The 27,676-nt window shown below is 41.5% G+C and overlaps 2 protein-coding genes across 3 annotated transcripts in view; both read right to left on the bottom strand.

The window, feature by feature from the left end:
• Positions 1-3,710: 3,710 nt before the first annotated feature.
• Positions 3,711-21,531, bottom strand: NAT10 (N-acetyltransferase 10). Its single transcript, XM_027667391.1, has 28 exons — positions 21,355-21,531; positions 20,079-20,170; positions 19,668-19,839; positions 19,284-19,406; positions 18,496-18,557; positions 18,143-18,257; positions 16,711-16,818; positions 16,414-16,547; positions 15,960-16,053; positions 15,514-15,612; positions 14,837-14,973; positions 14,302-14,426; positions 13,891-14,041; positions 13,352-13,448; positions 12,374-12,490; positions 12,171-12,272; positions 11,989-12,063; positions 11,684-11,800; positions 11,373-11,506; positions 10,325-10,373; positions 9,751-9,844; positions 9,551-9,661; positions 8,497-8,669; positions 8,269-8,388; positions 7,313-7,411; positions 6,856-6,929; positions 5,295-5,378; positions 3,711-4,189 (listed from the first exon to the last, which is right to left on the bottom strand). Exons 1-28 carry the CDS (start codon positions 21,460-21,462, stop codon positions 4,096-4,098), a joined length of 3,060 nt encoding a protein of 1,019 aa, XP_027523192.1. The 5' UTR covers positions 21,463-21,531; the 3' UTR covers positions 3,711-4,095.
• A 1,225-nt stretch (positions 21,532-22,756) lies between these two features.
• The window catches only part of CAPRIN1 (cell cycle associated protein 1), a 30,218-nt gene continuing 25,298 nt past the window's right edge, over positions 22,757-27,676 (bottom strand). For both annotated transcript variants that reach the window (XM_027667376.1, XM_027667375.1), the window contains one exon: positions 22,757-27,402. In XM_027667376.1, coding sequence (XP_027523177.1) covers positions 27,338-27,402 — 65 coding nt within the window. In that variant the 3' untranslated portion in view covers positions 22,757-27,337. The remainder of the gene's footprint in view (positions 27,403-27,676) is intronic.

Here is a 27,676-nt window from a genome sequence, read left to right as displayed (position 1 = left end):
GCCTGTGGCAGGGAGAGGACTCCAAAGCTGGATCTGCCTCCCCACAGGGCAGGTTTGGAGCCTAAAGGATCCATTAATCCACAGCAAAACCAGAATATTGCACTCGGCATTATTTGGGACAGAAAAAAGGCATCTGCGATACGAACAAAAATCACAGCACAGCAGGGAAAAAGGAGCAACACAGCCCAGAACTGGAGTCACTTCTGCTGTCCCTATTCCTACTGTTCTGAGCACAGGATTTCGCCCAACACTCCTCTCTCCATGTCTGGCTCAGACAGGAGGTTTCCCATGTCCCTCTCCATCTCTCTCCATCCACAGCCCTCACTCTAACACAAAGCACTGATCAAAAATCACACACCATGTGTCGTTTTAGGGCTCTCACCAAGAGACAGGCTTGTGATTCAGAGATGAAGTAGGACTGACATAGTCCAACAAAAATCCAGACCTGAAAGTTAACAAGCAACACTGCCAAGGGAATTCACAACGGCCAAATGGAGAAGACACAACTTCCTCCTGCCTTGCCCTTCTCCAGTGCACCAGCCTTTGCTTTCCAGACAGCTCCCTTCTCCCTCACACACCTCTCCTGAGAGCACATCCAGCTCTCAGCAGCCTCAGCTTCCCTGGTTTTCCCTCCTCCCAAATCCACCTCCGAGGTCAGCTCGCTCCAGCTGTCAAAACAGCTCACTGGTCTCCGAGCACACAGGATGATTCCACTGACAACTAGGTCACATCACCCACCACCTGCAGGGAGCTGCTCAGCCAGACGTGGCTTCCACATTTGCCTCCAATTAGCCACAGGACTCCCATCACTTGGGCACAGGAGATGAGAGGATGAACCTGCTGCAGCGTGATCAGCAATCCAGGGAGCACCAGAACAGTGACCTTGCAGGTTTAAAACAGCCCCGAGACACTGATGGACCTGGTTATTGGGTTGTGCGAAGAAGACCTGTCCCCCCTCTAGGAAAGGCACAGCTGAGCTGGCTTAGCCTGGGATTAAATGCACACTCTGCAATTAGTGGTACACCCAGCTCCTTCCAGCATTCACAGCCCCATCTGCTGGGAGTCCGGGTATGGAGAGCCCAGAAACCTGCTCTAGTCACAGGGAAACAGGCTCAAACGTGACCAAACTCCCCCAATCCTAAAAATTCAGAGATGCAGAACTCACTCTCCTGTGGGTTTTTTTTTTTTCAGTGCATTCCTGGCCACAGAAAGACACACACTTCTGCCTCGCTGTTGGATGGCATTCAAGCAGCCCTTGCTCTAGGTGGAATTTTAACCCAGCTTCCCTGATGGAAAGCACAGAGAGGAAAATGTGGGTTGACTAGACTTGTTAAAAAAACTAGAAATACACCTCTCCCTTATTTTTAGCATCTGAGGGCTTTTTTCCCCTCTGCTGTTCAAAGAGCGAGAGACAGGCAGAAGAATCTAAAAAGCTGCCAGGAATTACAAGGTGAACAGGGAAAACCTGAAAAGGAGCAGTTCAACTGAATACACACATTTTCTGTAGAAATAGTAAAGTTCTCTTTAAATACAGCTCCCATTCAGAAATGGAGGGACATACCTGCAGCCCAAATCCTGCAAGTATTTCACAACTCCACTGCTCTCAGGTCACAGACAACAGAGCAAGAATTACTCCAGCCCACAGAAAGCAGTGGAGGCAGCTCTAGGAAGATCTCAGCTGAACAATAAAACTCTAATCTGCTTGAAGAATCCAGTCTAATTTTGCCTGCTGTCTTCCACCCTGAAATACAGATAATTTACAACAAATCTGGTTGCACTATAGATATTTTCTGAGATCAGCTCCAGCCCATCACCACGAATTCTTGCACTGTGCTTTCCCCAAGACACACCAGTAAACATTAGCTCTTAAAAAACACAAACCAATTTCTGAGCCCTAATAGCCCCTCTGAGTCGTGCTGTAATTTGCACTACCTCTACATTCTAAGCAAGTCCAATCAGCATTTTCTTAGCACAAGGAATGACCTGTAATTTAAAAAACCCTTCTGATATTGTCACCTCTGACACAGCAAGGCCCAGAGGAAGTAAAATGTTCCCCTCTGGGTGAACAAATCCAGCAATCAGCACAGGTTAGAGAATCCAAAATAGTTACAGCTGCTTTAGTAATGCAGAGTTTCAACAGGCTTTAAAAGGAGTCTGAAGGTGTTTGAAGTTTTGTCATGCAGTCTGCTAAACCACATTTAAATCTTCACACGGGCTGATGAAGGTCAGGGTGGGAAGCACCCTGTCACAAGACCACCACATCTTTGTCATCCTTTCCTCCAATGGCTGCAGGATGTAGGTGGCTCAGGACAATCCACAAAAAATGAACCTGCAAGAACTATCCCTCAGACAAATGCAACTGAGTCCAAGGTTTCTGCATTGGGCTAAGCAGGACACTAGGAAACCACAGCCCTGTGGATATCCATGGGAATGTGGTTTTGGTGCTGCAGAGCCCCTGGGCTAAAGAACAGCCCCCAGGCACAGTCATCCAGCCCCAATATTACTGTTTGTTGGAACTGCTCTCTCCTCTCATGAGGCTGAAAGGGACACTCCAACTGCTTCAACAGCAGTTGAACTTTATAACTCCCTTTATAGCATAACTTTGCTCTTGGTCTCTCAGGAAAGACCAGCACAGACAACATCCAGAGAGCAGCACATCCAGCAGCCCCATCTCCTAAGACAGTTGCAGTTCTTCACTGTAAAATTACAAACAGTCCACAGCAAGGCCACCACTTACAGTATTTTTAACAATAACAACAGCAAAACTAGAGAGAATTTGCACCCACCTTTTCTTCCAAGGACTTCCTGGGCAGCTCTGAAGAGCTTCTTACCTTCCATGTCTGCTCCTTTTACAAGTTCTTGAGAACAGGTTAAGGGCTGCCAGTGCTGCTCTTCATACAGCTGGGTGATAAGAGCCCCCCAACAAGCCTTTATGGGCTGCAGCTGCAGATCTCCCTGCTCAGGGCTCAGCTTTTCCACTGTCACCAACTCACACCCAACAGCTCGCAAACCACAGGTTTGTGTTGTGCAAGATCCATGTTAAATACACTTTTAACACAAATCAGCCTCCTAGAGCAGAAATATTGCCTTTACTTAGTAAGAAACTGTTTCTTTAGGGTTTTCTAGGAAAAGGAGCTGTGAGATCCTAAAAAAAAGTAAAGGTATTAAAGGTATTGAAGTAAATTTAATGCATCTGCTACCTGTAAGTAAGTAGAACAAAGCTGTGTATCAGTTCTAGGTAATTCTGTTCGAAGCCTTTACAGCATGAAGGAAACATCAAGGGAATACATCAGGTTTGGGACAAGGACATCCTATGGCAAAGGTTTGCCCTGGGTTTGAAGCCTGACAGGCAGCAGACCCAGGATACTCCAATCACAGAAATCCCAGTTCCAGACTGGTAACACATTTATTGCAAAGCAAGGACCAGACAAGCAGAGCTGGGAGCCCAGTGGATTGTCTGTTCAACCGGTCCCTGAGGTCAAAGAGATCACCACAACCAGGTGTTGATGTGTTTCCTGGCAACCTGACACAAAACTTTCCACCAAAGCAAAGCAGCAGCTCTGGGACAGCAGGGACACAGTGCTCAGTGCTCAGGCAGCCCCAAATAAAAATACATCAAACCCCCATCAAGCTCCAAAGGAACAAGAGTACCACTGAACTGGCAGCTGCAAATATCAAATATCTGCAACGCTAATGGCACAGTCACATACCAAGGGTAACAAATCTTTATCCTTTGTTGTCCAAGCTCTTTTTTAATAAATCATAGAACCAGGAAGATGCAGGAAGTTTACAGATTGAGCTGCCCTCTTGGAATGGGAACTCTGGAGCTGCTAAAGCACCTTCATAACATCCCAGTGTGCTGCAGTGCCTGCTCACACTCTGCAGTCACACTTAATAAAAAAATTTTCATACAGTACCTCCTGGCAGTGTCACTGTTCTTCCCATAATAAAAACACTTCAAAAATGTCTCTTAAGGCTTTTTCTTCTCTCCAGCTCTCATCCTCCAAAAGAAAGTCTGTTGATTTAAGGGAAAACAGTACTTCTTAAGTACACACCCAGCACTTGTTAATTCAAGTTCATTGCTTGGCTTTAAAGTCATTTCTTCCTCTTCTGTTTTAGATCTTTAGTCTTCTTAAATTTCTTCAGTTGCTTGAGTCCTCTCGCTGTTTCTAATTTTCTTTTCTTCTCACTGGGAAGCAGAAACAAAATTGCTGTTAAAAGTACACTAGACTGTATTTCAGCTGGGAAATTTTTTTTGTAAAAGGGGGATGAGGGTCTAATATAGAAATGTGGTTGGGAGAAAATACTTCCAATTTCTTGGGTCATTTAAACTCAGTGCTAGAAAAATCCCAACCAAGAGCCTGACTTAAGATTTTCTAGTGTCCTCAGAGTGTCTAACCCAAACTGAATCCCAAATGATATTGATTTTTAGCTCTTGTCATTGCTTTTCAAGCAGTGTGTCCTAAAGGCAATTCAAGTCAGGCATCTGGAATGTAGAGTGCCCAGAAAAAAAATTACCATTAATGGTTTTAAGCATACAATTTAGTTCCTGCACTGGATTCTGATTAGAGCAAAGGGGACAGAGCTCTGATCTTTATAAGCACTGGCAAGACTCCCTCATTCCTGGAAGGCTTCTGGAAACTCACAGCTTCCAGCATTCATAGGGAAAAAAAACCCCAAACAATCAAGAAAGGGTGGAATTGAGATCACATAATTACTTGAGCTGTCAGGCACCCCAGGAAGGGGAAATAAGCAGACAGGCAAGTGTCAACTATAAATCCCCAAGGAAAAAATGAGGAAAGACTCCATGCTGGGTAAGGCAGAAGAAAGATGGATGAAAAGGAAGGAACTGCAGAAATGCAGATATTTTGCAGGCTTAAGCTCACATTTGAAAGAATTATTCTTTCCTGAATTTGCATTTTCTCCAGTGGTACCTCCACAAGCTCACATCCAGTGTTAGCTCCCAAAGCAAACAGGACAGTCAGGTGGAAAGAGTGACCCAAGGGAGAAACAGGAGCAAGTTCTGAGTATCATCAGGATCAAGACTTAACCACATCATCAGAAAAAGAGTCAGAATCAGCAAACAAGTTACATGAAGAGAGGATTAAGAGCAACACAGAACCACTGGGTACTAGAGCTCAGAGGTGCTTACACTTTAATTTCTCCAGGAAAACCAGGAATCTTTTAAGGATACTAAGATCAATTTATCTGCATTTAACTCTGAGGGAAATGTTATAATAAAGGCAGCAGGAAAGACCAGAGAGATCTCTGGGGGTTATTGCAACTTCCTTAACCTTTTCACGCTGACGACAGAAGCGTTTTGTCCTGCTTTGCTCAGCACCTCGTTCCATTCTTCATCATCCCCCCGGATAATGTATCTAAGAGGGAAAGGTAAAGGAAAATTCAAGTCAAATTGTTAGCACAAAGTGAAAAAAATAAGGTGATTCTGTCATCAGGCACACACAGCTCTGCAAACAAAGTCACCCAACCAGATCAGAACTGGGAAACACACACCAAGCCAGGCTGGCAATGCCTGCGTGGTACAGTTTGTCTGGATCAATCTGGGAAAAACTGAAGACCTACAGCTTTTCTTTTGAAAAGAGAAATTAAAACAATTGCCATTCAAATGAGCTCATGTTCTGTGGCCCTTGTCCGGGTGTTCAAGTACCCTGGAAATTATACAGAGATTTAACCAGGCAAAGCAATCATGGAGCAAAATGGAGTGGGTGCTCTCCATCTCAAACTCTTGGGAGATTTAGAATAGAGGAGGCTTTGTTCATACAAGGCTGAACAATGCTGGACAAAGCCTTTTCAAATCAGACAGCCCTGTCTCTTCTATTAGTTTTCTATAACCTGTATTGAAAAGTGTTTAAATAGATTTTTGTCTCTCTCTTCTCATGGATGAGAACAGAAATCTATTTCTGAGCGAGAAAAGGGAGCATGGTTCAAAATGACAAATAGGTATGTAACAATGCTAAGAAATGGAATTAAAACTTTTAAAACATTCTGGTTATATTATTTTCCTTGTGTGACTGACTTGCAAAGTCACTTCAAATCGCTTCCATTCTCATCCTTTCTTCAAACAAGACAAATGAAGATTCAAAGAATCTTTTTATTCCTTTTCTCCTAATAGAGATCAATCTAAAGCCAAAACAGACAACTCTCCTGGGATGTCAGTAAACAGGATTTATAAGATAAGAAGTGGGAGGAGAGAGAGAGAAGGGAGAGAATCAGTGGCACGTGTAACTCCTCTTGGTCCAGAAAAAGAGAAATCTGCTGACACATTGAGTAAAAGAAGCTCTGGTTGGTTTTAGTTTGGGGGAGGGGTTGGTTTGTTTGTTTTGGGGTTTTTGGTTTTAGTTTGGTTTTGTTGTTGCTGTTAAAGAAGAGAATATTAAAATTAGCCAGGTACTATTTACACTGGAGTTGCACACACAGGACAGCAGCCACCAGGATCTGGGTATCCTGGTTTCAGGAAAATAATGACTATTTCTAGGAGCACAGGAAACTGTAAAATTAGAAACAGCCCACAGCCAGGCAGTTTGTTTTATCAGTCCATATTTTACAACCAAATAACTTATATATGTAGAATACAAGATCAAGATCAAGGCTGACACAGAGTAAGAGCTACTGCCATGAATAATTGATTAAAGTGACACGGGCACACAAGACCCCAAAAGTTTTCCTCAGCAGAGCAGCATATTTTTATGTCACCCAGGTAGGATTGTCTTACCCACTGCTAATTCTCATTAATTGATGGTTTGCAACTACAGCCTTGTGTACAAATCCCAGCAAGACACACTAGTGTCCTGGCATCCAATTGGATATCAGGGACTCATACAGATGAATTCTTACTGGGTAAGGTCCATTTCCTTCAGCTTCATCACTTCTTGCTTGTGTTTTTCTTGGAATTCCTTTGCAGCTTCCTCCTACAACAGGAAAGCACAGCAGATGCAATAAGTCCTAAGTGCAATAGCAATGGGAGGAAAATGCCTTTCCCACTGAAAAAGGAATATATTCCTTTATAAACAAATACCAGATGATCCTGAAAAGCTTCTCTGTTATATAATTGCACTTTTACATTATTTCTTTACATATAATTGTAATTTTCTGTGAAAAATCCACATTATAGCTTAACAAAGCACGAGTCTACAAGCACATAATGCAAACCTGTCAGGTTTTAGCTACCAGGAAATGACAGATAGGATGTGGAATTCTTTTCATCCACAAAAATTTAGATTACCATGCTTCTACACTCTAGGGAACTCCATGAAGTATTTACATATGTATCAAGAAGAAAGTTTGTAATTACCAAATCATCATTTAAAGATTTCAGCGTTGGCTCCATTACAACATCCTTTGTTGCTGCCATTTGCTCCTCCACAGCTTTTTCCTGGACTGTGTTGAACAGCTGAAAATGAATTTACCCAACACATGTAAAGACCTGCTGATGTTTCTTTCGGGTTATTGCTTTAAAATAAAGAAATGCTGTCTGTCCCCATGAAACTCTTCTACTTTGCAAATACAATCAGGCAGTTGTTTTTCCATCCTACTGAAATAAAAAGCTCAAGGCTGCTTCCTGAGGGCAGGATTATATACAGCTTTTATAAAAAGCATCAATCTACAATCAGTCAGCACTCAATGTCATTCACATAAATGTAGAGAACTCATAGTTTATTAAGCATCATTTATCTCTTCTACAATGCCAAATGTCAGGCTGCAGAAGCTTTGCTACTGTATCTTGAACCTTAGAGAGAAAGAAAACCAGAAAACCACATCCAAAACTTTCCAGTTGTTTCACTGGACTTCAAGTCTACCTCTGCATAACACTGGAAAACATTTTTTTCCAAGAAAGGTTGAGATGCCACCGGTGCAGTGAACAGTGGTAAACAAACGGCTCAGGCTCAGCTGGCAACATGGATTTTTATGCTCAGCACTTTTGTCAGAACATTTCAACATTCAAAACCACAAGACAAGCACTGTTATTTGTGAAAACACTATATACACTCAAGGAATGGTTTGGGTTGGAAGGGACCTTAAGGATCATCTAGTTCCAAGCCCCCTGCCAAGGGAGTTTGGATGTATAAATCAAGGCCACAAATACCTGCTTTTTCTACTGGGATTTTCCCATCTTAAAAAGAAGTGTACAGTCAATTACTGGGGACTTGTTTAAGATGCACAGTTCTGATTCAGCTTTCCATTAGTGCCATCCTTTCTGTTAGTGCTGGAATTCCACTGTGGCCCAATAAAACCAAGTCAAAGCTGTACCTGGACTACTTTGCGGATGATCCTGTTGAAGAGGCCCATCAACTGACTGCTGGGCAGTTCCACCTCCTTTTCCAGTTGGTCCAGAGATTTATGCTGGAGGCCAATCCCCAGAAAAAGGGCCTAAGGAAATGACATGTTATAGAAGCTTTAAGAGCAAATACAAACACATATTCCGCACTACAGTCCCTGTGTTTTCCCAAGTCCTGGCTCTGTTCCAGCCATACCCACCGACTGTGCAGCAGAGAGGGAGATATCCCCCAGCTGGTTGAGGAAAAACATCCTGGCAATGGTAGGAACCACGTCCATGATGAGGTGATAGTCCACCATGTTGCGGGAGTACATCTCCAACCTCTTCAGGTCGTAGGGGATGAAAACCGATTCCAGCTCAGCACGGCTGATGGCTGAGGGGCACAGCAAAAACACAGCACAGGTGTTAAATAAAAACACAACCCAGACTGTTCTTCAGAGCTAACCAGGATCTCAGTGTTTAACACTTTATTTTTCCTACTATTGAGAAAGGCCAAAAGCCACCCCACAGGTTCCCTTCCCAACACAATTCAGAATTCAGTAACACTGGTACCCAGGCTGGCTTGGTTAATCCAAGTCTTCAGGCAGACATACATCCATATGAAAAACACTGCAATGTCAAAACAGACCAGTATATCGACTTAAATATGCTAGAGACTGAAAACAGTGAAGGTTGAGAAACACAGTTTGCCCAGTCTTTAACTACTTACACTGGTTTTGCTGGTTCCCTTGTAGCAGCAACAAAAACTCTCTCACCAAAGAGACAACTAAAACTCACTAGACACAGGTTACCAAGTTCTCTCCTCTGTTAAGGATATTGAGAAAGCAGCAACTGGCTTTTAAGCCAGAAGTGGGTGTTAGAAGTACCTTGTCTGGCCCCTTTTGTTAGAGTGCTTGCTTTTGGAAAGAGCATCACATTCCAATTGCCAAATTCCCGATGACAGTGCTCTTCCTAAGAAGCAAGTTGCTCTGCCTGCTGCTGTTCAAGGCTTCTGTTTTAGTTCCACACTGGAAGGTGTCAGTCTCCATCTGTGCTCTGTCATGCATTTAGCTGTCACAGTCAGGAGTCCTCTAATTTAATGTTACTTAAATCTTAGATCAAAAAATGCAAGGGGGGAAAAAAACACTCCACAAAAAAACCAGCAAAAACCCCATCACTACCTGTTTTCAGTGGCAGAAAATGCTGGTTTAGCTTTCAATTAGAAACAGAAGCATTTTTCTGGATCATAGGAACACTGTGACCCAGGGTACTCACGTGGTTGTGGCTGCTGTTTGATATTTTTGTTCTGCAGAATATTCAATGCCAACGAGGGAGAGAATGTGCTGAACTGGTAGGAAAGCAGGGAAAGGAACCGCCTCCTAAAATCTACAGGACAGGACGATACAATAAATTACCTCTGTGGACCTCTAGGATAAGTATCCCAGAGAATTCTTCTGGAGTTAGGTCAAAGTTACCTTTCCAGAAGGCAGTAAGCCAAGGCTCCTGTTCAGAGTCCTCTTCATTCAGCATCTTCAGCATGATGCAGGAATGCTCCCCAGTCAGGTCATTCTAATAAATAAGATACAATTCTATGATTCTATGATGTATTTCCCACCATCCCCATGAACCTTTTGCACTCTGTGTTCAGCTGAGGAAGGCAAATATCTCCTTAAGCAGCAATAACAACAAACATATTAACTGCTACCGATCACCACTATCTAATGAAAAACCTATGAACTGCTAGAATTTGGTAAATCTCAGTTATTTTACCAATAACCCGCATTAATTTTAATTAATAATTAAAAAGCTGCACCTCTGCTCTGAATTTTAAAGTGAAAACTACTTAAGAGTCCCACATTCACAATCCTAAAAACTCTACTCCTTTAGTTAACTAGACAGGCCTAAAGAACAAAAATGAACATAAACCAAACCCTAAAAGTAGCCTCAGAAAACATTCCTGCCCCAATCACATGTCACAGAAGGTAATGGAAAGATGCCCAGGGATTTCAGTAGGGCTGGATTTTCACTCAGAAACAGTGTGGTACTTACCGGTGTCTGCCTCAAATAAACTGGCACAAATCCAGCACGTTTCCAAAACCTGGGAAAAGAGGAAACACTCTGAGAATTATAGAGCTGTTGATTGTACAGTAATACTTGTGGTTAAATGCAATTTATCCACTGTACAAGGACAACTGGTGAGTCTCTGAAACACCCCACCAACTAGTGAAAATGAACACTGAAAGCAGTAAGAACCATCAAACTGAGGTTCTACCTCAAAGGAGTGAAAAATGATGACTGCAATACCAAAAAAAATCAACAAACTTTCGAAGACAGACATTATATCAGTTATCGTATTTCACATGCTCCCAGAGCCTCCTTTAAAAACAGGCAGATGGGGTTTGGACCAATAATACTGTTGCAAAATGTGTAATATGTAAAAATTTTCTTAAGAAAAGATGTTCTTTAATGTTTGATATTTCAAAGCCTAATCAACGAAAAGGAAGACTTTAATGACACATTTAACACCTATCAAACTCCTAAGGGATTTTATATAAAACTATGTGGTAAGATGGAGCTTAAACTTGAGAAACATTAATAAATTATTTACTGCTGCAGTAACTCAGCTTCTCCATGATAAGAAAAGGAAGAAGCAGCTGCAGTTGCTGGTGAAAAGCATTTACATTAGTCAGGAAACAAACAACTAACTCTGAAGTCAGCAGGTCACAGAAATTAGTGTTTAATTTCTCCCTACTTATTACAGGTTGTTCTTACATCTATAGCCTGGAAAAATTGAGCAGTTAAAGCTCATTATCTGTTTAGAAGGGTCACAGAGGCAACCAAGGGAATGGGTTTGCCCTCAGAAGGAGTTTGAGGAAAACTACCTGGAATGATGCACTTAGGATCAGTCCTATTGTACATCACAGAAAGGTCTTACAGGAGAAGCTGGCTTGGAGCTGTTCCAGTTTCAGAAACTGAGGTAAAGAGAATATCCAAGGGCTAAAGCATCTGCATCTATATAATATACATTATTATATTTGTCATTTGCATAGTTGTATTTTTGCACTGGATGTAATTAAGAAATAGAACAAAGTCTTACTTAAGCAATCTCGGTGTTAGGCCATATGACACCCCGAGATAGTCCAGGTTCTCAGCTTGTCTCTCACTCAGTTTGAGAAGCAAAGGAGGCAAATCTTTGCGAGGTGTCACAACCTCTTCTAACAAACCAACAGTCTGAAAAAGAAACTGGAAATAGGTTAGCAGCAATCATCACAGAAAACTGCAAATTAAAGCTCTTATTCTGTATAAAAATTAAATTTCCTCCTTACAGAGAGGAATCATTATGGAGACTTACAGTGAAAACTACACATTTAGCATGACAGAAAATAAAAAATGTACTAAGTTCCATACCTCACTGCTTACAGTTGCAATTTCTTTTGGCTTTTGAATTGTTTCTTCTTCCAAACATGGGAATTTGCCTTCGTAGTACATCTGCAGCAAGGTCAGAGCTCTGCTGCCATAGCCCATCTGTGGAGTAGGAACAAACAACAACGTAAGCAAAAACATGGCTCTAGTTTTTAAGACAGAGCAACAACATTCTCCCGTTAAAACCCATTAACAATCAGTGCAGACAACACTCAGTCACTGCAAAATGTATTTTGGTTTTTGCTGTTTAGCAGCTCCATGGAGAAGGACATGACAGAAAAGTACTTTACCCCCTGATAATCCGGGTGAACCGCAATGCGAACAACGCGCCCGCCAGAGAGGCCCCCGAAATCCGGATCTTGGAACTACATAAAGACAAAAAAGTCAGTTTAAAGAACACAGATGGGTACTCTGGGAATAAGAAATAGTTCTGAAAGTATATTTGGGGTGAGGACACAGTCAAATTACTCACCTGCTCTGAAATGGTCCAGGGAATAAGATCACCAGAGGCTTTCTTTCCCCTCGAGAGGCTGTTCATGATGGACTGGCGGGAGATCTCTCCCTCCAAGCACACCTGCCAGGGAAGGCAAAAACCAATTAACAGAGAAAAAATGTCTTCTCCTACAGCCACTCAACTACATCAGAATCCAAGTTTATACTCAGGTGCTCTCTCACCTGAACAACAGCAAGTACTTCTGGTAATGAATTCTGGGTTGGTGGAACGGGTGGCAAAAGGCAAAAAAGATGGTGGGCAGGTGCATCAGAGAGCATCTGGAGGTCATTGGGCGAGTTCTGGCGGGTAAAGATATCAGAGAGTTGAAAAAATATTCAGAGAATCATTGACTATCCTGAGTTGGAAGGGACTCACAAGGATCATCGAGTCCAGTTCCTGGTCCCGCACAGGACAACCCCAAGAATCACATCATGTGTCTGGAGTGTTGTCCAAATGCTATTCCATGAGAAGGGCTTCAAAGTCCAGTGTAATGCTAGCAGCTGACTTCTAAACAATCTTCTGTTTTCTGAATTTAGGAATATTAAGAAATTTGGAAGTAGTACAATGCTGATGGATGGGGAAGATCCCAGGCCAGTTTATGGCTGTCACACTACCAGACAGCATCTGTTTTTCTCAAGTGAAACCTCTTGCTCTAATATGTATGAAACTGATTTTTCTATTTTTATACAGCTCCTTGCCTCTTTAATTACCAAATCTTAATTTTTGTTTTAAGCCTCAGATTTTTAATACTCAGTACTTCAGTACTTATGGACTTCACCCCTCACATTTACTAGTCACCCATGGTCTTGAAACCTTGAGATGCATTATTCCTCTTTTCAGTAGTACAGTGGTGCTACTCTTGGTTAACTTGAGGCTCCTAGAACACAGTTATGAGAACTGCAAAAGAGGTTCATCACTAACAAGCTTCTAGACTCATCTAGAATTTAGCCTCCAGAACTTTTCAAGACAAAAATATTCCAGTAAATCCAGTATGTTCAGCCAAGACCAAGCACAGATCTCAGAGAAAGGATACAGCAAGAAGCAACAGAAGCTGTTCAAAAATCTCAATAAGAACAATTCAATTAGGTTGGCATAACAAGCACTGCTCCCCCCACAAAATTCCCCAGCTGAAATTTTGATAGAAGCAGCACAAACTCTACCTTGTAGTGCGAAGCCACATAGAGGGCCATCAGTCTCTGCAGAAAAATTTCTGATGCTCTGTGGTAACAAAAGAGTGTGTCTCTGTTTACGTAGTATCTAAGCACAGGGGTTAAGGAAACAACCTCCTTGGGAACAGGAAAAAGCTTCTCGGTTTATTTTCAATACTGGGGCTACGTGCTGGCCTGTGCTTTTTATCTACAAGAATGAATGACATTGGGCAGTGTTTGCAGCTTTCACACCCTTCATCTGTAAAGCCAAAGTTTTTATAACTCCAATAAGGACTTCCCTTCATGCAACCCTTTCTTAGGATTGTCTCTGGAGTAAAACTGGAGTTGGGTAATGTCCTGGTAAAATACACACCACCAATGCCATAAGGCAGTGGTAAGAGCTTAACTCCAGAAGTGTGGTCTTAAGAAAAAGATGATATGCTAAAATTATCACATTAGCCAGAGAATCAACTATTAATGAGCTTAAAAAAACCCTCCTTCACCAGAAAGCAATATATTTTGGTCAGGGCACAACATCTGAATAAGGATACAGGTCACACATCTCGGGCAGTGGGCAGCCAGAGATGATCCTGGTGATGTTGAGACAGTCCAAACACAGTAGGTCATTAAGCCACTTCTCAACCGGGTCCCCAGGGGCGTATCTGATGGACTCATGGAGGGAGACCTCGTGTAAGGTACGAGCTGCAAACACATGGCAGAGAACATGTAGTGTTGGAAGTTACAGCTGGCAAAGAACCCAGTAGGATCCGTGTCCTTTGAAGGGCTCCCAGATTAGAAAATTATTAATCACGTAGCTTTCATCTCTTGAAAGCTTTTCATCTGAAAATCATGGGGGAAAAACAGAGGAGAGTTCTTGTATTTTCTGCTTCCCTCCAGCTGCAAAGCACATGGATACATGGGATACTCACAGGGCCACACGGCACAGCCCAGAACTGTCCTACCTGAGGTGAGCTTGGCCGTGGCTGTGGATTTGTTCTCCGCTGTCATGGTCACCTGGGTCTGGGCACTCTGCTGGCGAAGCTGCTGGATGAGCTTCAGTGACAGAGAGCGACCTGTGCCCTCATACCTGGAAAGCAGGACACAAAATTTTGAAGCAAAGAACCAAAGAGCAATCCCGATTCACAGGGAAGCTCCAGCATGGACCCAGGCTGCCACCCAGAGCCATGTGCTGCTTTGGGGACTGTCAGGGCCCCAACCATCTGTGAGAATCGCTGCTTTTTGATGATCTTGAGAGTGCAGGACCCTGGCACTTTATAAGCCTTGCCAAAGTGGAAGGAAAATGTCCTTCTTCCCTCTCTAACTGCAGAATCCTGCTTATATATTTGCTCCTTGTAGCAGAGCAGGAGTGCAAGTCCACAGTGGAAGCAGCAAGTACTGACTCATTATTGTACCAGTATGTAATAAAACAAGTACTGTAGATAATAATCCACTGCCACAACTGCTTCCCCAGGCACACAGTTACTGCTCAAGCCTTACCCATTGATTGTAGAGGCCATGAAAACCAGGTAAGGGCCCAGCAGGTTTTTCACCAGGGGTAGAGGAATGGCAGCAGCTTCATCAATCACCACCAGTTCAGCCTGCCCCAGTTTCATGGAGTCAGCAGGGTGTATGTACTGCAAGGAAAGAGAAGACACTGTCACTGCCAACAGCAGCATTCCCTCTCCTGGCATTAGGGAAACGTCAGAGTTGGTAAAGCTGGAGCCCTGAAAAGCTGTTTGTTGTCCTTGTTCCCCACAGCCACCAAGCCAGAGACTGAGACATGAAAAAAATCCAGTCAGGACAGGGTTTATGCTACACTAGTAAAGACTGGGTCATTTATTTAGCACATTTCCACACAAATTTATCTGCAGAGATGATGAAAATAGAGGAAATCTAATCACTAAAAACATATGCTTTTCCTTTACTGTTCCTTTCACCCTTCTTTGCTTTTAAAGCAGAGCTCCCACAAGGGAGCTTTGTAATCCACAAGGTATTCCCAGAAAGAAAGAAGGTATTCTGTGAAAGTCACTCATCCAAAGGTTTTGCCTTAAAGCAAAATCCTTTAGGACAGTTACACAATTACATAAAATGAACATGCTTAAAATCAAAACAATTACAGTGCTGGAAAAACCAACAATTAGGAATAAAAAGTAGGAAGGCAAGAGATCAGTTACCTGGATGGTCTGTCTGTGCTCCTTGAACACATTCACTCTGACTACTGCCTTGTTAAACTCTGGATTTAAAGACTGAACAATCTCATAGTCCAGATGTTCCTGAAAGAAAACACTGTTAAAGCCAAGATCTAAGAAAAATATCATTTACCATCATCATCAAAATAAGCTCACTAAGAGGACACTGTTCTTTCACATTCTAGTTAAAAATTCTTATAATAGGTTCAGAGGCCTGAGAATTGAGAAATTATTTACTAATGTTATCAACTGCTTCACAGAGAAACTGATTTACTCCACTTAGAGAAGGAAAACTCCCCTATCATTCATTTTTTGCAGAACATTACAAAAAAAGCTGGTAGCAAATATAAGTAAAACAATCACAGATGAGATGCAAAACTTACTAAACAGGAACACTATGAAAGTATTGTAAAATAGTCTGCTCCCCTTACCTGATACTGCAGTGCATCAAAGCCTTTAAATATGAACTCAAAGAGAGTGTGAAGGTTATCAGGGCTTGGAGACGTGACAAAGATATTGGAGTAACTGCAGAGAAAAATAAAACAGGAGTTTAACTATCTTCCCAACAAATTTTAAATACAGATACTAAATAGGATGTTTTCTTTATCTGACAGGTTGATTTTACCTAATAACCAAAATAAAGCAGATTTCTGTAGACAATCATCTCAATTTATGTGTGATTATTTTGAGTTTTAAAGACTGTGATTTTCTTATTACTATAAAATATAAAAACTTGAACAACAGTGTACACAGCAATCAAAACATAAAGGAATAAAACTGAGAGATCTAGGACTGGAGATTACAAATATATTCAGATCCTGTCATCTTTTTTTTTTAATTAATGGACACAAATAAAGCCTGGGAGATTGAAGGGAGATCACTCACCCAAAAGCTACTGCTCCAGCAATAGCCAGGCCCAAAGCTGCAGATTTGCCACGTCCCCTGGCTGCTGTTAAAGCCACAGTGCTGCGGAGAGTCTTCTCAGAAATGGCTTCGATAAATTTCAGAACTGCTTTTGCCTGAGGATTATAAAAAATAAGAGCAAACAGAAATCAGCTGTGTTTAAACTGCATTACTTGGAATTAAACTGCATAACTGGTTTACTGGCATTAATGGCAATTACTGTCACATTACTGTGACCTGTCAAGCACAGAGTATTTTGGATTTAAGCCCCACACCAACCTGATCCAGGGTTTTACAACCATCCACCAGAACCCCCACGGGCTGGGTGTCCTGCAAACTCTCCTTCAGCTCCCTCAGCTCCAAGTCCTGTGGCCGGAGTCTGTCTTCCTACAAGCACAGGATTGACCAGAACAGGATGAGTAAAGGACATTTCAGCACAATTATACCTTTGTGAGGTCTTCTGTGAGGTAGAAAAAGAGATATGAAAGAAAATGTTACCACAAGAAAAATATAATCCCTAGAAACACAAAAATTTATATGGACAGACAGACATTTAACAGTTCAATTTTCAGGCATCTTCAGGAGAATGGTTACACAGAGAGATGTATCCTGGCTTCCCCAAGCTTGCAGGAAAAAAGGAAAGGATTTTTCAGTAGATGTTAAGAAGAAGAGACCAAGCAAAAAATTTCTCAAGAATTTAATTAACTTTTCAGTCTTCAGGCTGTACCAAAACTGTATGATCTTTGTTATACTTGTGCATATTGCCATGTAGAGGGAAAAAGTATTGCAGCAGCAGCAGATCATTTTTCAAACCACTATCATGATTTTCAAAGCCAAACAATAAACCTGGACACAAACACAGTCAACTTTAGATGGGAATGAATTCTGATTTTCCTTATTGTCACTCAAAATTCCAAAGGCACTACTTTACCCATCCCACAGATAAGCATTTGTGCTTCTGTCAGTATTGTTCTAATGATAAAGGAGAATTGTTTTGTTTTTTAAAATTACTGGCCTATTAAAATGTTTTTACATCTCTGACAGAGCCCATGTTGGTATTTCTTGTGCCACACGACACAGTTCAAAAGGTAAAAGTTTTCTGTTTAAAACTGGTTCCATTTTACTATAGTTTTACACCTGAAAATGATAAAAGGATACACTTCCAACAATGCAAGTATGTGTGGATTATATTCTGGGAATGTTTCCCAAGATTCAGAAATTCAGAAATTGAAACTACCAGTTTCCAGTTGCATCCTAAGCTTGTAATGCACTTATTTCCAAAGTATTTTCACACTCTCCAACTGTCAAAAGGTCTTTTTATTTGTCTCATCCCAACTCTCCATCAGCCTGAAATTTCTATGTACTTCTGAAACAGCAATCACAATTAAGCCTCACCTCACATGGAAAACAGCAACACAAGAAAATCAATAAACATGGGAAAGCACCAAAAAAACCCCCAAAAAACCAACCAAACAAAAAAAAAAAGCTGTGACAATAACAAAAACAAGAGAGAAAGAATATATATCTCCCAGTGCTCCACCCACACCAGGCGTCATTTTTGCAGAACATTCTACTTCCTCTCTGCAAGCCCATTATATTTGATATAAATCAGGGTGAAAGGAAAAATTCTTCCTCTTTAAATCTTAAACATATCGTGGGCCAGCTCAAGACTGATTTGTCCCAAGGGGAAGGGGTGACATCCCTCACTGACCTGGGACTGTGGAGGGACAGGAGTGATGTTTGCAACATGACTGGAGATGGGTAGGATGTTCAGTTGGTCATCAATCACCAGGCAGTTCTTGCAGGAGGCCAGAGACAGGATGAACCTGAGCAGGAAAGCAAAGGCAGCCCAGTAAAAACTCCACTTTTTGGTAATTGTTTCAAACTCTTTTCTAAACAAAGACAATTACAGGTACTTAGAGCTGAGCTCCAAGTTCACCAAAGCAGCCAAAAAACCCTGTTCCAGTGCAAACTTATAAGATGTTTTCCTATTAGGAATACATGATGTTCCTCATGCTTTTCTGGGCCAGATAGCCCAGACCCTTTCCACTCTCAGTAACTCACCTCTCATTAAACCTTCCCACCACATCCTGGTGTGCCTCTGTTCTGTATCGAGAGTGAACATCCTGAAACAGAGAGAAGACATCCCTCTGGAGAAGGAACAGCACTGACAGTGACATCTGCAAGACTGTGACTCATGGTACAATCCATCTTTTCCACTCTTGTGGATCATAGCCTCCCTTTCCATCCACAGCACGCCCCAGACAGAATCCTGATTTCCTGTTTGCTGTGACACACCCACATTTTCCAAATACTTGTTAAAAATGTACTTTTACTACTAATACTTTTATTTATTCTGGCCTGACTTAAAGGTCAGCTCTGCCAGAATTTATCAAACACCCTGGGGATGCAAAGAAACAACATTCTATCACTTTAATTCACCCACTGCTTAGTAACAGAAACAGCTCCTGCACTAGGTGTAAGTATACTCAGTGTGAATATAATTCCTATCTGGAAATACATAGTAGTTGTGAAGCTGATCTCACCAAGCAATAGGTCACAAAAGACCTGTTTTTTTTAACTTAAGTTGCTGATACATGGGCGGATAGAATAAATACTTTTCAAAACTATTGTGGAACTAAAGAATACAGTTATATTTGTGAATGGCAGGTGTTTCTTCCTTGCAGTTCCTTCCTTCCCAGCAGCATTTCAAGGCAGAAATGCCTGAGCATAAGACATTCAGTCAGAGGTGACTGAAAGACCATAAAGGGAGATCAGAGCCCATAATAAAAGCAATAACCACTTGGCATCATCACAATGCAAAGAAAACAGACACATCACATAGAACGTGCCATGGTCATTGTGTACAGCTGCTTCAGGGAGTTCATTGTTCTCAGGAGAATCACCACAATTCCACCACCTTCCACTGTTTCAACAGTTCTGGCCAACAGGTTTGGAGTCAGGGCTTCAAAATCCTAGGGAATAAATAACATTTCAAAGTTGCCTGGAGTTCATCAGTCCTACTGGAAGGCAGAGAAAGCCTAAAAATATTATTTAATTCACACTTAACATTTGCATTAACAAATGTCCTGTTAAAACTTCTACCACCAAGGCCACCTCACCCTCACAGAACTTGTAAAATTGGAGTAACAAAGCAACAAATACTATTCCTGCAAAATTTAAATTAATCAATACCAGAGTAATGTCCTTTTTGAGTCCAAAGTTGAAGTCCTCACCTGAAGGACACACATTCCAAAGGTGTTCCCAAGAATCTTGTGGGTTTCATTGTAGTAACAGTAGCGAATGTTTGTGGCTGCTATGAACAGCTCAAAGGGATCATCATCCTTTATGTTTAAAGTGCCACTCTTAATCTTCTTCTGGAGTTGCCTCATCCTCTTCTTCCTGTGGCTGGAGGACCAAATCACACAGAAGTTTTCTTGGAAAAAGGTTAAGTTCAAGTCTCACTGGAAGTCAGAGCCCAGTCCTGAATATTGCTGAGGTTAAAAAGGTGAGGGACAGATTAGTCCAGGGCAACAGATTAAAGTTAGAGCTACAGAAAGAAACCAGAGGTACCAAGTACTGGTGCCAAGTGCATTATGGAAGCCAAATTTAGTTTTGGATAAGGAAACACACGAGGTTTCTCTTACCTGCTGAAGCCCAGCTCCTTTTTGTAACACCACAGGACGGAGGGCCTGGCCTTCACCGTGGCTTTGGACAGCATGTGATGCAGGATCACCACCTGTCAGAAACAGAAACGCTCATTAACAAAATCAAAGAGTAAAATATCTGTCCATATTTTATTTTATAGCTACGTTTTCTACTGTGCAAAACAAGGATCCTGTGATGTGTTGAGAAGACGACCTTCCTTTACACAGTCCTGTGTGTCTGTGCCTTCTCCAGGGCTGCATGACATTGATTTATGCCCAGTTTTCCTTAGCTGTCTTTGGCAGAACTGCTAAAAACTGCTCTGACAGAAGGAGATTATTCCAGGCTAAATATAATTCCTAGTATTTGTATCTTACAATGGATTTTCCACAGAATATTTTAGTATTTCAGTGAAAACACTGTACACAACCAGACTTGGGATATGCCTTGACAGACCTTACCCATCCACCTCACCAGTAAATTAATGACAACTTTCTTGTACTGCCACCTGATCCACTCCTTATTTTCCAAGTTTTTTTGTAACTAAGTTACAAATCCCCTGGAGGATGTGGCACTTGGGGACATGGGTTGGTGATGGGCATGGCAGTGCTGAGGGAATGGTTGGATTCAGTGACCTTAGAGGTCTTTTCCAGCCTGAACAATTTTATGATTCTATGACCTGACTTATCCTAAAACATCACGGTTTTGCCGTGCTGTTCTTCCCTCTCCCCCAAGAAAAACACAAGCCTAGTCTCCGAAACGAAGCGAGTTTGGCAATCACTTTCTTCCATACGACGCTACCAAGTGGGTTCATCTGCAAGACCATTGAGTACATAAAGCACGTTTTGAGCCCAAAACCATCGCGTCTCACGGCAGAGCTGACACAGGGAAGAAAGCTCCCGCCGGCCAGAAAATGAAAGATACTTTCCCCAAGCTAAAGTAAATAAATGAATAAACAAACAAACAAACAAATTAATACGATTTACCTGTCCTGGCTCCTGCTGGCCAGAAAATTAAATATACCTTCCCCCAGTTTAAAGTAGGTAAATAAATAAATAAATAGATCCGATTTGCCTGTCCTGGGTTTTATTGGATGCTCATGAGCTTTCTCAGACCGATGTCTAAGGGCAGGGTCTCTAAAACCCGTTTCTAAACCCCGCGCGTGATACTGGCGGGTTTAAACCCCGCTGCAGGAGGGAGAAGCCTGTGCCGGGGGATTAGGGAACCCCCGGTTCGGTATCACGCCCCACCCTCCCGGTAACTCCGGGGCAGCGTTACCTGGTCCTTGCCGCGGTCTCCCACCACCACGAACAGGCTGCGCTGCCGCTCGGCCACGCCGTTCTCGATAAGCACGCGGATGCGGTTGTCCACCTTTCGGCGCTGCATGGCTGCGGGCCTCCCCGAACCTCCCCCGGCTCCCGATCCGTTCCCGACCCCAGTCCCGCTCCCAGCGCTCCCAACGCACCACGCGGGAGCCACGTGTGGCAGAGCGCGGGCGCCGCGGCCGCGGGAGGACCCCGGGGCTGCCCGCGCCGTTCGCCTGCGCCGCACACCCACACAAACATCTCTATTTCTTTTTTTAAAGTATAATAATTTAAGGTAATTTTCTACACGGGAAAGCCGCAGCGGAGTTGAGGAAGCACACACACTGGAACTACGCGCACTCCTGTGGCCAACCGGCTCCCAACAGCCCTCACAGACATACACCAGCCCTCACCTCTCACAGCTATTTTTGGTTTATTTCGGTGGGGTTTGTGTTACTCGCTGTAAAAAGGGGATGAAACCAAACTCCAGCCGCAGTGGCAACACCCATTTTATTTTTTAAATCTCTTGTTCTACAGGAATCTTGCTTGCAAACCCCAAAGACTATGTTCCCCTGATTTTATAAAGATATTTCTTTTCCACCCACTGCAGTCCTACGTGAGCCAGACACTGAGTCTGGATGGCCTTTGGGACAGCAGAGAGGAAAAACAAAAAATATATACATAAAAGGGCATCTGGACACAGTTTTCCCATGGAAACATGACCACAGAAAACAAAACACACATATAGAAACTAATAAACCTTTAGGATACATAATTATCTGATACCAAACCATGAAACCCCCCGAAATGTTATTTTGCTCCTCAATAAATCTAGGTAGAGCTTATAACACTTAAGCTCTACTGTTTAATAAACTCATCTCATTAGTTTTACAGTCTTCTATATAAAATCCCAAGTTGCAAAACTGTGGACCTTCAACGAAAAACGATCAACCTGACTTGAAATTTCAGCGAGTTTTCAGAAACATGACATTGATTCTCAACCTGACAGTAAAACTATTCCTAACCTTTCAATACCAAAGTTGAGCCAAGCTACTTGCATAGATATATTTATTCTTAGCTTTTAATACTGCCAAAATTTGGGTTTTAACTTGAACATTTGAACAATGAAGCATTTAAAACCAGGTAACATCATAGGAAAATTTTGTTTAATACCACTGGATGTATTTTGGGGATATTTGTTTTAAAATATAACAAAAATATGATAAAACTACTGAATTAATCATAATAAAGGCTTAGAATAGTATTTTTTTAGGTGAACCCAGACAGACCCCATCACTGAGACAAAATCACCAATGAAGTGTAGCAAGACAATTCCTTAGCGTATAGGTACGAAATATTTGCTTGAAAGGACATAAAACATTTAAATAGATTTATTTTTCAAGTGTTTACATAAGCCATGGACCAATTGGTTTCCAACGCTGAGTTTAAGAACTGCAAAGTCATATATACAGGTATGTTTAAGGCCATCAGAAAACTTAAACCTGACAAGAAACTAAAACTCTGAACACTTATTTTATATGGTAGAAGCATTGCTAAAATTTATTCTAAAACTGGAGAGCTTAAAAAAAAAAAAGAAAATACATTTTCATTTAATAAAAGTCTAATGGATAATGACTAAAATTTAGCTTGAGACCAAAATTCCAGGTGTACTTTGATTCACTATTTGAACACATTTTATAGAAATGAGAACTGAGCCAGTTACACCCATATCATTGTTTTATGGACATTAAAAAGTGAAGGGAAACAGAGCATGGCTTTTAAAATAACAACTGCAGCAAGAGCAAACAATAAATTTAATTCAGAACCAAATGTGAAGTTAGGCTGAAGTTTTCCTAATACAGTTCTCTTATGTGCTGCTCAGAGTGGCTTTAGGATGTGGATTTTGGAAAACAGATTTCCTTCCCTCCATTAAGGCTAAACCCAGAGAGCCACAACTAATTTTAATAGCATTATATTCAAGAATTGAATTTTCAAGGATTGAAAACTTTTCCTGTCCCATCCACATGGAAAGCAGATGGAATATCATTGAAACACATTTTAGAAATTAAGTCTAATTCACAGTGACAAACCTCAGCTCCAGCTACAAATTTGTGTCTTCAAGCATCCATTTCCATCTTTGCAAACACTTTAACCAAGAAGTTTCACATAAGCAAGAGAGATAATGTGTTTTTATCCAAGATGGATCCAGCAGCCTCATTACCTGGGCTGGTTAATGAGTTCTTGAGTCCCCCATTATATCCACAGATTTGTTTTTAATAATATGAAGTTCAACCACTTTTCAGTATCATTTCTCATCTTTTCAGTATTTATCTACAGTTAAAACCTCTTCAGTAACTTCTCTCCAAAGTAGTCACTCAAATGCCACTTGGGGAAAGAAGGAAGCTCGATCCATTCTCCAAAGACCTGTAACACAATCAATCTGCCTCAAAAATAAGGTCAGCAGGACATTCTGAGAAGACACATTAAGGTCCCAAAGTTCTCTGAGTTTCAAATCCCAGCAGAATACATTTATTGGTTAAAACAAGAAGCCAACAATCCTCTTCCAACTACTCTGATTGCTGAGATGCAAAAGGCAGTATCTTGGAAAGAAAATAGGAGTTAAGTGAAGTTCAGAATGCTCCACAGCAAAATCCCTAAGTTGTACAGTGTTCTTAATATATGCAGGAACAACAGAAGTAAAATTCAGGACAATGGCCTCAAGTATGAGACAACAGCTCTGATTTCTAAGTTTTTAAGTTTTAGGATGTCCAGGAAGAATCCGAGTTCCCCAAACACAGTAACAATAGGTATAAACATCTGAAGTAATTGAGTGATGAATACTATTTGCTCAAGAAACCTTGAATTACAGCCAAGAAGTAGCAAGAGGCTGAAGGCAGAGGTTTGTTCTCAAACACACCCCACTGCACGTTATCACAGCCCAGATAACGAAGGCCCTGCCAAAATAAAATTCTTAGGGTAGCTGTATATGCAAGAAGGCAGCCAGAACTAGGCTCCAATTCTCCCAAAAACACTTCTTGGAAGAATCAAGTAAAACCACCAAAAAGGTGCAACTGCTGCGTGTACCTGCAGGCTCAGACACAGCACTGTGTTATCCTCACTCTTTCCAACACAGGATGTTTCCCCATAGGATAAACAGCTCATCCTGGGCTCTGCAATAGAAGCAGCCTCGAAATCCCACCACTTTGCCTCACGATTAACTTCTTGTAACAGTCTTGGTCAAGATATGACCTTTTTTAAAGGAAACATACCTAGGAATGCTCACGATCAGGGTGGGACTCAGACTCAGAGCCAAGCTACAGAGTAAGGAAAACCTGGAGCTCCCCTGAACAGGCCAGAAAAACAGTGAGTGGACCCGTGTGCCACAGGGTGACCCCAGAAGAGCTTTCGCTAGAGTTTATTAGATGAGATTAAAGGAGTCAGTGCAAATTCCCAGCTTAAACACCTCTCATGGACTTGTTCCTCCTCTCCCAGAAAACAGCAGAGCAGCTGCTCTAAAGGCTGTTCTCACACCAGAAAACATTTACAAACTTGTCAGGAGGCCCCTTAACTACCCAATGTTTTATTTTAAGTTGGAAAGAAACCCCAAACCAACCCCCAAAACTTTCAGTGGAATGTTCTGATCCATTCAGGAATCTTTAATTCAATATGCTGCATGTTTACTGCCCAACTACAATCAGCTACTTAAGAAGCATTTGGTGTGCAATGGGAAAAGCTGAACAGCTTGTGTTCTACCAACCATTTAAACAGGAAGCTGATGCACAAAAAAAGAAAAAAAAATAATTAAAGGAATTCACTGTTTTCCTACATCAGTTCGACATTAAAAGGTTTGTCTTTTTATTTGTTTCCAGTTAAAAAACAGTTGGGACTATTATCTCAGTAATAACCTCCTAAAAAAGACACAGAACAGCAACTTCTCCCCGGCTGCAGTTTTTGGATTGTGATACTGGTACGGAATGTTTTTAGGCCTTGACTCAAACTGCTGCTCCCAGACATCAGCACCGTTTCAGGATGCCTGGTGTGGAATATTGTCTTCACAAACTTATCACTTCCCGCTGCAAAACCATTTTTCATTTGTGCTCTTCACATAGGACATGGAAAAGTGAGATCATCACCTATTTGTATGGAGTTCCAGGTTGTTCCACCACGAAGTCAAAACATCTGACTGCAAGTTCTGAAAGTTCTGAGTGAAAACAACCTTGAGTTTTGTATAGAACAGTTAAACAACACGCTTGCTGTTCCTTAATTTCACCTTTCCACAGGCAGGAATTATTTGATGAGCAATATTTAACATAGAGTATATAGCACTTTTCTTCTTGCATGTGCTACAGAATGCAACAGAACTACCAACACCTCTATGGAGGCAGCATCAAAATATTCTCCCCGCTGCAGAGAGAGTGCATGTGCGCAGAAGGCAGGCACAAGTGATTTTTCCAAGGATTATACCACAAGGATGCAGTAAAACTTGAGTAAGACTTGTTATTTTCCAGCTCCCAGGCTTATGCCATTGCTTTTATACATCGCTGCCTTGACGAAAAGGAAAAGTCCATAAAAATAAAGGTTTCCCAGAAGTCACAGCTAGTAGAGTAAAACCAGGAAAACAGGAGGAGGGTTTACATCTAGTCAGGAAAAGAGACTATTAGGGAGAAAAAAACCCCAAACAAATAAAAAGCCTTATGAAATGTCACCCCATCACATGGAATCTGTTTCAGTTGTTGAAAACCAGTGTTCCAGGATACAATTTTTATAAACATGTTTTATTTGTCTTGCTTATACCATTAGAACTGTAACTGCTGGCTGTCATTTCCCTTCAAAGGGGAAATCAACTCAAACACATACTGGTGCTTTTCAAAAGAGAGCAATTAAAAGGGCAGCAGCAGCAGCGGGCATTTGAGATTTCTTCAAACCTTCAAGGCTGCAGGAAAGACAAAAGGACATGTGACCAAAAGTGTTATGATTATCCATTAGAGATTTCCATCAGTACCGGCATCAGTTATTTAGGTGATAATACAGCAAGGTCAAGTATTAGTGACAGACAATGTGCAAGTCATAAGGAATGATAGAGAATACCAATCCTTACAAAAGTCATTGCTATCAAAGGAACTTAAAAGTGTTTCAGAGAGATACCTAAATACTTCACATCAAATATACAGTGGCCATCCAGATTATATCTCACATTTGTTGCAAAATTTTGTTGAAATGCCAAATCAAAGCTTTGTTTTTGGGGTTTTTTTTCCTTTTCTCCTAAAAAAAACAGTTACACAGTTACATTAGCAGTTATGCAAGCGCTCTTAAATCCTTAGCCACAGGAATCAGGGCCCTGGTGATGAGGAGGCTGCAGCTAAGGGTGCTTCTTTGTCAAAAACTGGCTCTAAGCCCATCTGTCTATTGAGGGCAATTGCATCACGACACATCTTTAACTGTTCAGTGCTTCAATTTAATAAGAAAAAGCTGAAATGCAGTTGCTCTACCAAGCCACACTTCACCTTTTCCATCCTTTCATGGGCACATTAAGTTTTGTCAACTGCCACCACAGTAGATATTTATGAATTTGCAGATTTTATCCCAATTTGTTAAATTGCTTTTAAATGTCAGAAGTGAGTCTTTACTTTTTTCCTGCCACTTCAATTAACCATGGAGATTGGATCACCCTGGAAATTGCCTTTTTTTTTTGCTTTACTCTTAGCAAGGGTGAGGAATCTGAATCTCATGTGCAAGGCTCAAGATGATGCTTAGGACAGAACATGCAGAGTAAACGCTGTTTCGTTCCTTTCAATATTAAGCTGGCAACTGTAGTCCTGTCATTATGGGTAATGAAAATAGTCCCTTTACAACAAACTTCCTGTAAGGGAGAACAAATAGATAATAACTCTTCTGGTAACATGTATTGTACACTGGCCAGCGTGTTTTTGGCGTTGAATGTGATCCTGTGAACGTGTTTAATTCACTTGCTGAGCGTTCATCTGAGGCATCCCTCTGTTTGGTCTTGGGGGTCCTCCACGACCTGGGAAACACAAAACAGGGGTTGAACGATGAAGTCTGAGCATTTAAAAATATTCCTAAATGTTTTGATGTAAACTGTGTAAGAATTTCTTCATTACAATTGGGCTTCCTAAAATATATGGCAATAGTAATCAAAATAAAATTTAAAGTTCAACTACAGCCTCATTATGTCTGTGGGTTTTTCTGTTTTGTTTCCTAAGGCTTTCATTAATAAAAAGCAGGTAAGTAGTTCTGCTACATTTAAAGTGTCAACAGCAATTGCTGTTTTAGCCTCT

The sequence above is a fragment of the Corapipo altera genome, unplaced genomic scaffold (assembly GCF_003945725.1).
Source record: "Corapipo altera isolate COAL_440 unplaced genomic scaffold, ASM394572v1 114, whole genome shotgun sequence".
NCBI lineage: Eukaryota > Metazoa > Chordata > Aves > Passeriformes > Pipridae > Corapipo > Corapipo altera.
Note: the sequence above shows the minus strand (reverse complement) of the source record. Positions and strands in the feature narration are given on the sequence as shown.